Source organism: Lissotriton vulgaris, chromosome 7, assembly GCF_964263255.1.
Source record: "Lissotriton vulgaris chromosome 7, aLisVul1.2, whole genome shotgun sequence".
NCBI classification, from domain to species: domain Eukaryota; kingdom Metazoa; phylum Chordata; class Amphibia; order Caudata; family Salamandridae; genus Lissotriton; species Lissotriton vulgaris.
The window spans coordinates 309387838-309399931 of NC_141695.1; the positions used below are offsets into that span (position 1 = coordinate 309387838).

The 12094-nt window shown below is 47.9% G+C and overlaps 1 protein-coding gene across 1 annotated transcript in view; it reads left to right on the forward strand.

The window, feature by feature from the left end:
- Window positions 1-1646: 1646 nt before the first annotated feature.
- CLEC11A (C-type lectin domain containing 11A) overlaps window positions 1647-12094 on the forward strand; it is a 116573-nt gene continuing 106125 nt past the window's right edge. Inside the window, exon 1 of the mRNA XM_086930110.1 lies at window positions 1647-2673. Within this exon, the coding sequence (XP_086786236.1) occupies window positions 2512-2673 (162 nt within the window). The 5' untranslated portion in view covers window positions 1647-2511. The remainder of the gene's footprint in view (window positions 2674-12094) is intronic.

Consider the following 12094-nt stretch of genomic DNA (forward strand, 5'->3'; position numbering starts at 1 on the left):
GGTTACACACGTGTGGGGCGGGCTCCCTGACCTGAGTGGGCCTAGCACTAGCAGCACATCGAGCACCCCTCTCTCTGCCCACGCTACCCCGCCTGCCTCAAGCGTCCAGCTAGGCCCAGCACCTACACCGCTCCCTGCGCTAGTTCAGCCAACCGCCACCCCGGCCTGGTCAGCGCCGTCTGCCGCGCTTGCACCCTCTCCCAGCCCGGCTGCCACCGCCCAGCCGGCATCCATGACCATGGCTCTCTTGCTATCGGGCAAGTGCTCCCTCGCATGGCAGGTACCCCTGGCGGCCAAGGAAGGCATCTGGCGCAGGGAGTTCATTGACATTTTCTCCCTCCTCATGCTGGGGGCAGAAGGGGTGGACATCAGGAAGATGGGGGGCAAAGAGGAGGAGAAGAAGGTTAGCTTTCAGGCATGGCCAGAGAAATCGATCAAGAACTGGAGGCAGGCTTTTTCTATCTTAGCCATTACAGATTGCTTTCCTGAGCAGGCTCATGGCCTTTTCCAGTATGCAAGCGTCATAACGGAAGAGGTTGAATCTACTGCGGGCATGGGTTGGTACAGGTACGACTGTGAGTTTAGGATGAAGATGGCTGTCTGTCCAGAGTTAGATTGGGACCAAATGGAAGTTAGGCTCTGGATGCAGTACATGGGCAAAGGTAGGGCAGACGTGGCGGACAAAGGCAGCTCCCTCGATAAAAAGGGGGAGGCAGGTAAGGGCCAATACCTAGAGAGGAGAGGGCAATTCAAGCAGCCCTTTCGAGGGGGACGTGGTGGGGGGGGGGGGGGGGGGGGGCTCCACAGACACGGTTTCAGAAAGGGCGCTCCAGCAACGTGCAGGTTGTTCAACGGAGGTAATTGCACGTTCGGCAAAGCTTGCAGATTTGCGCACTCCTGCAGCAAGTGCAGCAGATCTTCAGGTAGGTGCTGGCAATGAGAGAGACAAAATGTAGTGACTGCATTATAAACAAGGAGATTTTCAGGCGCGTGCTAAGACCGGGAGATGTTTCTGGTTTTAGCACGCGCTATTGAGAAGACCTCTGGGTGGAGTGTTAACAGTAATGCATTGTGGGAGAATGCTGCTTCGTAACCACAGCCTGGGCGTCAAAGCGCTACCAGGGGCGCCGCGGTAAGGCTGATTATTTAAAAAGCACCACACGGGCATCCAGAAAGGCGCAAGGCACATGAAAGAAGGGTATCGTAATTCAAATGAGGGCCTGTCACTGACAGGACCAAAGCCAGCATAGAGTGTGTAAAGAGTGTGGCCAGGCGCTTCAGACAGCTCTCCTTGTCTAACTCATACTTACATACTCTGATGTCTCCGTCTCTACCCTCGCACGTGCCTGGACACCGGTCATAATAAGCAGCAGAGGAGTAAACATTCAATGCCACAACATATGATACTTAACAGCTACGTATAGTTTTCCTTCTGTGAAGTTAGTGTAGTCAGAGAACACTTTTCACAATTGGCCTGTGTGTGGAATTCAGGGAGGCGCCTTTAACGTCGTCCATCCTCGCCGCTCCTCGGCAGCAGGCTGAATTTATTGGCCCTCAAGGTCTTCCCTGGCTCTGGGATTGTGGACTTCTAGAAAAAAAACTTCATATTTCCTGTTCTTAAGACTCACCCCCACCCCTAGAGCCGCGAGCTTCGGCTGGAACAAAGAAACCGCAGCCGGGGACTGGGGCGCGAGCGAGAGGGGCGCGAGGAGGAGAGCTGGGATAGGCTGCGCGCGGGACGGTGAGGAGAGAGCAACACCAGGACACCAGCGCGCGCGGGGCAGACACTGCGCGCGAGACACAGCAAGCAGAGGGAGCCAGAAACACCGTGTGAGATTGAGGCAAGCACGAGACTGTGTGAGACACGAGAGAGAGCCGGGCTGCGTGACACTGAGAGAAGGAAGATTCTAGAAAGAGACTGCGCGATACAGAAGAAAGAGAGAGCAAGAATCTTTGATTCTTATTCCTGCCGAGGCGAGACACTGCGTGAGACACTAGAGAGTGCGCACGGACTGTGTGACACTGAGAGAAGGAAAAAGTCAAGAAAGAAACTGAGCGAGATATCACAGAGACACGGAGCAGGTTTAAGTGTGTGAAATTGGGTAAATTGAAGAGTCAAGAAACGAAATTCATAAACTGCGTGAGACACTGAAGAGAAAGAGTACAAGCAAAGTCTGTGAGACTGAGGCAGTAAAGAGAGTCAAGTGAGAGACTGTGTGAAACCGAAGATAAAACTAGCACGGGTCGCGTGTGAGACTGCGAGGCAGCACGGGCAGTCAAGAAAGAGACAGCGCTTGAGACCGAAGAGGTGGGTCGAGGAGGTGAGGGAGACAAACGAGAGTCAACAAAGAGACGCCGAGACACCGAACAGAGAGCAAGCAAGGTGCAGCTTGTAAAACTGTACATCGACAGAGACATACAGTGTCGAAGAGACTGCGTGGAGAGACAGTTGTGAGTCCTTGGGTGCAAGAGGTCCATTCTAGCGCTCCAAGTACACCCCAACTCCAGACGATGGGAGGGTGCTGGAGAGGCCTGCTCCTCATACTCCTGTGCCAGAGCTGGGCCCGCGGGGGCCAAGGAGCGGAACCAGCGGCAGAGGGGCCCACGGCCGAGACACAGCTCAGGAGAGGAGACTCGCTGACTGAGGACGAGATCGAGCGCATCCTGGGGCAGGTGAGTCCCGCACTTGGCTTAAGATGGGGTTTTGCAGGTATTGGGGCCGAAAGGATGGATGGGTGGTGTGCTGCGACATCAGAAGAGCTTTGGGGGGACCATGGCGCCGGAAAAAAGCGGAAAACGCCCAAGAACTTAAGGTTTATGGAGGTGGTTATTTCTGAAAAACAACTTATAGTTCTTGAGGTCTCGGAGTCCTGTGAATTAAAGAAACTGCACCAGTACTCAGCATCAAAGAACCTGCACCTGGAGTAGGAATCAAAGAACCTCTTTGATTCCCTACTCCAGGTCCAGGTTCTTTGATGCTGAGTCCTGGTGCAGTTTCTTTAATTCCGAGTCCTGGTGCAGGTTCCTTAATTCCTAGTTCTGGTGCAGGTTCTTTGATCTTGAGTCCTGGTGCAGGTTCTTTGATTCCTAGTCTTGGTACAGGTCCTTTGAATCAAAGAACCTGCACGGGGCTAGGGTTCAGAGTCCTGCTGTGGGTTCTTTGATTCCTAGCCCTGATGCACGTTCATTGATTCAGAGTCCTGGTGCAGTTTCTTTGATCTTGAGTCCTGGTTCAGGTTCTTTGATTCTGGTTCCTGGGTGAGGTTTCTTTGATTCTGATTCCTGGGTGAGGTTTCTTTGATTCCGAGTCCTGAGTGCAGGTTCTTTGATTCCAAGAATTGGTCCCTGTTCTTTGATTCCGAGTCCTGGTGCAAGTTCTTTGATTCCTAGTCTTGGTGCAGGTTCTTTGATTCTGAGTTCTGGTGCAGGTTCTTTGATTCTGGTTCCTGGGTGAGGTTTCTTTGATTCCGAGTCCTGGGTGCAGGTTCTTTGATTCCAAGACCTGGTCCCTGTTTTTTGATTCCGAGTCCTAGTGCAGGTTCTTGGATCTAGAGTCCTGGTGCAGGTTATTTGATTCCGAGTGCTGGTGCAGGTTCTTTGATTCCAAAACCTGGCCCCTGTTCTTTGACCCCGAGTAGTGGTGCAGGTTCTTTGATTCCGAGTCCTGGTTCAGGTTCATTGATTCAAGTCCTGGTGAAGTTTCTTTGATCCAGAATACTGACGGGGGTTCTTCAATTCTGAGTCCTAGTGGAGGTTCTTTGTTTCCAACTCCTATTTCAGGCTCTTTGATCCCTAGTTCTGGTGAAGGTTCTTTGATACTGACTCCAGGTGCAGGTTTTTGATTCTGAGTCCTGGTGCAGGTTTTTGATTCTTAGTCCTGGTGCAGGTTTTTGATGCTGACTCCAGGTGCAGGTTTTTGATTCTGAATCCTGGTGCAGGCTTTTGATGCTGACTCCAGGTGCAGGTTTTTGATTCTGAGACCTGGTGCAGGTTTTTGATGCTGACTCCAGGTGCAGGTTTTTGATTCTGAATCCTGGTGCAGGTTTTTGATGCTGACTCCAGGTGCAGGTTTTTGAATCTGAATCCTGGTTCAGGTTCTTTGATTCGGAGTCCTGGTGCATGTTCTTTAATTCCTAGTTCTGGGGCAGGTTCTTTGATTCCAAGACCCGGTCCCTGTTCTTTAATTCCGAGTAGTGGTGCAGGTTCTTTGACTTCGAGTCCTGGTTCAGGTTCTTTGATTCGGAGTCCTGGTGCATGTTCTTTAATTCCTAGTTCTGGTGCAGGTTCTTTGATTCCAAGTTCTGGTGCAGGTTCTTTGATTCAAGTCCTGGTGCAGTTTCTTTGATCCAGAATACTGATGGAGGTCTTTAATTCTGAGTCCTAGTGGAGGTTCTTTGATTTCAACTCCTATTCCAGGTTATTTGATTCCTAGTCCTGGTGAAGGTTCTTTGATTCCAAGTTCTGGTGCAGGTTCTTTGATTCAAATCCTGGTGCAGGTTCTTTGATTCCAATTCCTGGGTGAGGTTACTTTGATTCCGATTCCTGGGTGAGGTTACTTTGATTCTGATTCCTGGGTGAGGTTACTTTGATTCCAAGTCCTGGGTGCAGGTTCCTTGATACCAAGAATTGGTCCCTGCTCTTTGATTCCGAGTCCTGGTGCAAGTTCTTTGATTCCTAGTCTTGGTGCAGGTTCTTTGATTCTGAGTTCTGGTGCAGGTTCTTTGATTCTGGTTCCTGGGTGAGGTTTCTTTGATTCCGAGTCCTGAGTGCAGGTTCTTTGATTCCAAGACCTGGTCCCTGTTCTTTGATTCCGAGTCCTAGTGCAGGTTCTTGGATCTCGAGTTCTGGTGCAGGTTATTTGATTCCGAGTGCTGGTGCAGGTTCTTTGATTCCAAAACCTGGCCCCTGTTCTTTGACCCCGAGTAGTGGTGCAGGTTCTTTGATTCCGAGTATTGGTTTAGGTTCATTGATTCAAGTCCTGGTGCAGTTTCTTTGATCCAGAAGACTGATGGAGGTTCTTCAATTCTGAGTCCTAGTGGAGGTTCTTTGTTTCCTACTCCTATTTCAGGTTCTTTGATTCCTAGTCCGGCTGAAGGTTCTTTGATGCTGACTCCAGGTGCAGGTTTTTGATTCTGAATCCTGGTGCAGGTTTTTGATTCTGAGTCCTGGTGCAGGTTTTTGATTCTGAGTCCTGGTGCAGGTTTTTGATTCTGAGTCCTGGTGCAGGTTTTTGATTCTGAGTCCTGGTGCAAGTTCTTGATTCTGAATCCTGGTGCAGGTTCTTGATTCTGCGTCCTGGTGCAGGCACTTTGATTCATAGTCCTGGAGCAGGTGCTTTGAGTCCTAGTCTTGGTGCAGGTTCTTTGATTCTCAGTCCTGATGCAGGTTGTTTGACTCCAAGTCCTGGTGCGGATTCTTTTATTACGAGCCCTGGTGCAGGTTTTTTTATTATGAGTCCTGGTGCAGGTACTTTGATTCTGAATCCTGATGCACATTCTTTAATTCCGAGTCCCACTTCAGGTTCTTTGATTCCTAGTTCTGGTGCAGGTTCTTTGATCTCAAGTCCTGGTACAGGATCTTTGATCTCAAGTCCTGGTATAGGTTCTTTGATTTCAAGTCCTGGTGCGGGTTCTTTGATCTTGAGTCCTGCTGCAGGTTCTTTGATTCCTAGTTTTGGTACAGGTTCCTTGATTCCTAGTCCTGGTGCAGTTTCTTTGATCTTGAGTCCTGGTGCAGGTCCTTTGAATCCTAGTCCCGGTGCAGGTTCTTTGATTCAGAGTCCTGCTGTGGGCTCTTTGATTCCGATTCCTGGATGAAGTTTCTTTGATTCCGAGTCCTGGTGCAGGTTCTTTGATTCCGAGTAGTGATGCACGTTCTTTGATTCCTAGCCCTGATGCACGTTCATTGATTAAGAGTCTTGGTGTAGGTTCTTTGATCTTCAGTCCTGGTTGAGGTTCTTTGATTCTGATTCCTGGGTGAGGTTACTTTGATTCCAAGTCCTGAGTGCAGGTTCTTTGATTCCAAGGATTGGTCCCTGTTCTTTGATGCCGAGTCGTGGTGCAGGTTCTTTGATTCCTAGTCCTGATGCAGATTGTTTGATTCTGATTCCTGGGTGAGGTTTCTTTGATTCCAAGTCCTGACTGCAGGTTCTTTGATTCCAAGACCTGGTCTTTGATTCAGAGTCCTAGTGCGGGTTCTTTGATCTCGAGTCCTGGTGCAGGTTATTTGATTCCAAGACCCGGTCCCTGTTCTTTAATTCCGAGTAGTGGTGCAGGTTCTTTGACTTCGAGTCCTGGTTCAGGTTCTTTGATTCGGAGTCCTGGTGCATGTTCTTTAATTCCTAGTCCTGGGGCAGGTTCTTTGATTCCAAGACCCAGTCCCTGTTCTTTAATTCCGAGTCCTGGTGCAGGTTCTTTGACTTCGAGTCCTGGTTCAGGTTCTTTGATTCGGAGTCCTGGTGCATGTTCTTTAATTCCTAGTTCTGGTGCAGGTTCTTTGATTCCAAGTTCTGGTGCAGGTTCTTTGATTCAAGTCCTGGTGCAGTTTCTTTGATCCAGAATACTGATGGAGGACTTTAATTCTGAGTCCTAGTGGAGGTTCTTTGATTTCAACTCCTATTCCAGGTTATTTGATTCCTTGTCCTGGTGCAGGTTCTTTGATTCCAAGTTCTGGTGCAGGTTCTTTGATTCAAATCCTGGTGCAGGTTCTTTGATTCCAATTCCTGGGTGAGGTTACTTTGATTCCGATTCCTGGGTGAGGTTACTTTGATTCTGATTCCTGGGTGAGGTTACTTTGATTCCAAGTCCTGGGTGCAGGTTCCTTGATACCAAGAATTGGTCCCTGTTCTTTGATTCCGAGTCCTGGTGCAAGTTCTTTGATTCCTAGTCTTGGTGCAGGTTCTTTGATTCTGAGTTCTGGTGCAGGTTCTTTGATTCTGGTTCCTGGGTGAGGTTTCTTTGATTCCGAGTCCTGAGTGCAGGTTCTTTGATTCCAAGACCTGGTCCCTGTTCTTCGATTCCGAGTCCTAGTGCAGGTTCTTGGATCTCGAGTTCTGGTGCAGGTTATTTGATTCCGAGTGCTGGTGCAGGTTCTTTGATTCCAAAACCTGGCCCCTGTTCTTTGACCCCGAGTAGTGGTGCAGGTTCTTTGATTCCGAGTATTGGTTTAGGTTCATTGATTCAAGTCCTGGTGCAGTTTCTTTGATCCAGAATACTGATGGAGGTTCTTCAATTCTGAGTCCTAGTGGAGGTTCTTTGTTTCCTATCCTATTTCAGGTTCTTTGATTCCTAGTCCGGCTGAAGGTTCTTTGATGCTGACTCCAGGTGCAGGTTTTTGATTCTGAGTCCTGGTGCAGGTTTTTGATTCTGAGTCCTGGTGCAGGTTTTTGATTCTGAGTCCTGGTGCAGGTTTTTGATTCTGAGTCCTGGTGCAAGTTCTTGATTCTGAATCCTGGTGCAGGTTCTTGATTCTGCGTCCTGGTGCAGGCACTTTGATTCATAGTCCTGGAGCAGGTGCTGTGAGTCCTAGGCTTGGTGCAGGTTCTTTGATTCTCAGTCCTGATGCAGGTTGTTTGACTCCAAGTCCTGGTGCGGATTCTTTTATTACGAACCCTGGTGCAGGTTTTTTTATTATGAGTCCTGGTGCAGGTACTTTGATTCTGAATCCTGATGCACATTCTTTAATTCCGAGTCCCACTTCAGGTTCTTTGATTCCTAGTTCTGGTGCAAGTTCTTTGATCTCAAGTCCTGGTACAGGATCTTTGATCTCAAGTCCTGGTATAGGTTCTTTGATTTCAAGTCCTGGTGCGGGTTCTTTGATCTTGAGTCCTGCTGCAGGTTCTTTGATTCCTAGTCTTGGTACAGGTTCCTTGATTCCTAGTCCTGGTGCAGTTTCTTTAATCTTGAGTCCTGGTGCAGGTCCTTTGAATCCTAGTCCCGGTGCAGGTTCTTTGATTCAGAGTCCTGCCGTGGGCTCTTTGATTCCGATTCCTGGATGAAGTTTCTTTGATTCCGAGTCCTGGTGCAGGTTCTTTGATTCCGAGTAGTGATGCACGTTCTTTGATTCCTAGCCCTGATGCACGTTCATTGATTAAGAGTCTTGGTGTAGGTTCTTTGATCTTCAGTCCTGGTTCGGGTTCTTTGATTCTGATTCCTGGGTGAGGTTACTTTGATTCCAAGTCCTGAGTGCAGGTTCTTTGATTCCAAGGATTGGTCCCTGTTCTTTGATGCCGAGTCGTGGTGCAGGTTCTTTGATTCCTAGTCCTGATGCAGATTGTTTGATTCTGATTCCTGGGTGAGGTTTCTTTGATTCCAAGTCCTGACTGCAGGTTCTTTGATTCCAAGACCTGGTCTTTGATTCTGAGTCCTAGTGCGGGTTCTTTGATCTCGAGTCCTGGTGCAGGTTATTTGATTCCAAGACCCGGTCCCTGTTCTTTAATTCCGAGTAGTGGTGCAGGTTCTTTGACTTCGAGTCCTGGTTCAGGTTCTTTGATTCGGAGTCCTGGTGCATGTTCTTTAATTCCTAGTTCTGGGGCAGGTTCTTTGATTCCAAGACCCGGTCCCTGTTCTTTAATTCCGAGTAGTGGTGCAGGTTCTTTGACTTCGAGTCCTGGTTCAGGTTCTTTGATTCTGAGTCCTGGTGCATGTTCTTTAATTCCTAGTTCTGGTGCAGGTTCTTTGATTCAAGTCCTGGTGCAGTTTCTTTGATCCAGAATACTGATGGAGGTCTTTAATTCTGAGTCCTAGTGGAGGTTCTTTGATTTCAACTCCTATTCCAGGTTATTTGATTCCTTGTCCTGGTGCAGGTTCTTTGATTCCAAGTTCTGGTGCAGGTTCTTTGATTCAAATCCTGGTGCAGGTTCTTTGATTCCAATTCCTGGGTGAGGTTACTTTGATTCCGATTCCTGGGTGAGGTTTCTTTGATTCTGATTCCTGGGTGAGGTTACTTTGATTCCAAGTCCTGGGTGCAGGTTCCTTGATACCAAGAATTGGTCCCTGTTCTTTGATTCCGAGTCCTGGTGCAAGTTCTTTGATTCCTAGTCTTGATGCAGGTTCTTTGATTATGAGTTCTGGTGCAGGTTCTTTGATTCTGGTTCCTGGGTGAGGTTTCTTTGATTCCGAGTCCTGAGTGCAGGTTCTTTGATTCCAAGACCTGGTCCCTGTTCTTCGATTCCGAGTCCTAGTGCAGGTTCTTGGATCTCGAGTTCTGGTGCAGGTTATTTGATTCCGAGTGCTGGTGCAGGTTTTTTGATTCCAAAACCTGGCCCCTGTTCTTTGACCCCGAGTAGTGGTGCAGGTTCTTTGATTCCGAGTATTGGTTTAGGTTCATTGATTCAAGTCCTGGTGCAGTTTCTTTGATCCAGAATACTGATGGAGGTTCTTCAATTCTGAGTCCTAGTGGAGGTTCTTTGTTTCCTATCCTATTTCAGGTTCTTTGATTCCTAGTCCGGCTGAAGGTTCTTTGATGCTGACTCCAGGTGCAGGTTTTTGATTCTGAGTCCTGGTGCAGGTTTTTGATTCTGAGTCCTGGTGCAGGTTTTTGATTCTGAGTCCTGGTGCAGGTTTTTGATTCTGAGTCCTGGTGCAAGTTCTTGATTCTGAATCCTGGTGCAGGTTCTTGATTCTGCGTCCTGGTGCAGGCACTTTGATTCATAGTCCTGGAGCAGGTGCTTTGAGTCCTAGGCTTGGTGCAGGTTCTTTGATTCTCAGTCCTGATGCAGGTTGTTTGACTCCAAGTCCTGGTGCGGATTCTTTTATTACGAACCCTGGTGCAGGTTTTTTTATTATGAGTCCTGGTGCAGGTACTTTGATTCTGAATCCTGATGCACATTCTTTAATTCCGAGTCCCACTTCAGGTTCTTTGATTCCTAGTTCTGGTGCAAGTTCTTTGATCTCAAGTCCTGGTACAGGATCTTTGATCTCAAGTCCTGGTATAGGTTCTTTGATTTCAAGTCCTGGTGCGGGTTCTTTGATCTTGAGTCCTGCTGCAGGTTCTTTGATTCCTAGTCTTGGTACAGGTTCCTTGATTCCTAGTCCTGGTGCAGTTTCTTTAATCTTGAGTCCTGGTGCAGGTCCTTTGAATCCTAGTCCCGGTGCAGGTTCTTTGATTCAGAGTCCTGCCGTGGGCTCTTTGATTCCGATTCCTGGATGAAGTTTCTTTGATTCCGAGTCCTGGTGCAGGTTCTTTGATTCCGAGTAGTGATGCACGTTCTTTGATTCCTAGCCCTGATGCACGTTCATTGATTAAGAGTCTTGGTGTAGGTTCTTTGATCTTCAGTCCTGGTTCGGGTTCTTTGATTCTGATTCCTGGGTGAGGTTACTTTGATTCCAAGTCCTGAGTGCAGGTTCTTTGATTCCAAGGATTGGTCCCTGTTCTTTGATGCCGAGTCGTGGTGCAGGTTCTTTGATTCCTAGTCCTGATGCAGATTGTTTGATTCTGATTCCTGGGTGAGGTTTCTTTGATTCCAAGTCCTGACTGCAGGTTCTTTGATTCCAAGACCTGGTCTTTGATTCTGAGTCCTAGTGCGGGTTCTTTGATCTCGAGTCCTGGTGCAGGTTATTTGATTCCAAGACCCGGTCCCTGTTCTTTAATTCCGAGTAGTGGTGCAGGTTCTTTGACTTCGAGTCCTGGTTCAGGTTCTTTGATTCGGAGTCCTGGTGCATGTTCTTTAATTCCTAGTTCTGGGGCAGGTTCTTTGATTCCAAGACCCGGTCCCTGTTCTTTAATTCCGAGTAGTGGTGCAGGTTCTTTGACTTCGAGTCCTGGTTCAGGTTCTTTGATTCGGAGTCCTGGTGCATGTTCTTTAATTCCTAGTTCTGGTGCAGGTTCTTTGATTCAAGTCCTGGTGCAGTTTCTTTGATCCAGAATACTGATGGAGGTCTTTAATTCTGAGTCCTAGTGGAGGTTCTTTGATTTCAACTCCTATTCCAGGTTATTTGATTCCTTGTCCTGGTGCAGGTTCTTTGATTCCAAGTTCTGGTGCAGGTTCTTTGATTCAAATCCTGGTGCAGGTTCTTTGATTCCAATTCCTGGGTGAGGTTACTTTGATTCCGATTCCTGGGTGAGGTTTCTTTGATTCTGATTCCTGGGTGAGGTTACTTTGATTCCAAGTCCTGGGTGCAGGTTCCTTGATACCAAGAATTGGTCCTTGTTCTTTGATTCCGAGTCCTGGTGCAAGTTCTTTGATTCCTAGTCTTGGTGCAGGTTCTTTGATTCTGAGTTCTGGTGCAGGTTCTTTGATTCTGGTTCCTGGGTGAGGTTTCTTTGATTCCGAGTCCTGAGTGCAGGTTCTTTGATTCCAAGACCTGGTCCCTGTTCTTTGATTCCGAGTCCTAGTGCAGGTTCTTGGATCTCGAGTTCTGGTGCAGGTTATTTGATTCCGAGTGCTGGTGCAGGTTCTTTGATTCCAAAACCTGGCCCCTGTTCTTTGACCCCGAGTAGTGGTGCAGGTTCTTTGATTCCGAGTATTGGTTTAGGTTCATTGATTCAAGTCCTGGTGCAGTTTCTTTGATCCAGAAGACTGATGGAGGTTCTTCAATTCTGAGTCCTAGTGGAGGTTCTTTGTTTCCTAATCCTATTTCAGGTTCTTTGATTCCTAGTCCGGCTGAAGGTTCTTTGATGCTGACTCCAGGTGCAGGTTTTTGGTTCTGAATCCTGGTGCAGGTTTTTGATTCTGAGTCCTGGTGCAGGTTTTTGATTCTGAGTCCTGGTGCAGGTTTTTGATTCTGAGTCCTGGTGCAAGTTCTTGATTCTGAATCCTGGTGCAGGTTCTTGATTCTGCGTCCTGGTGCAGGCACTTTGATTCATAGTCCTGGAGCAGGTGCTTTGAGTCCTAGTCTTGGTGCAGGTTCTTTGATTCTCAGTCCTGATGCAGGTTGTTTGACTCCAAGTCCTGGTGCGGATTCTTTTATTACGAGCACTGGTGCAGGTTTTTTTATTATGAGTCCTGGTGCAGGTACTTTGATTCTGAATCCTGGTGCACATTTTTTAATTCCGAGTCCCACTTCAGGTTCTTTGATTCCTAGTTCTGGTGCAGGTTCTTTGATCTCAAGTCCTGGTACAGGATCTTTGATCTCAAGTCCTGGTATAGGTTCTT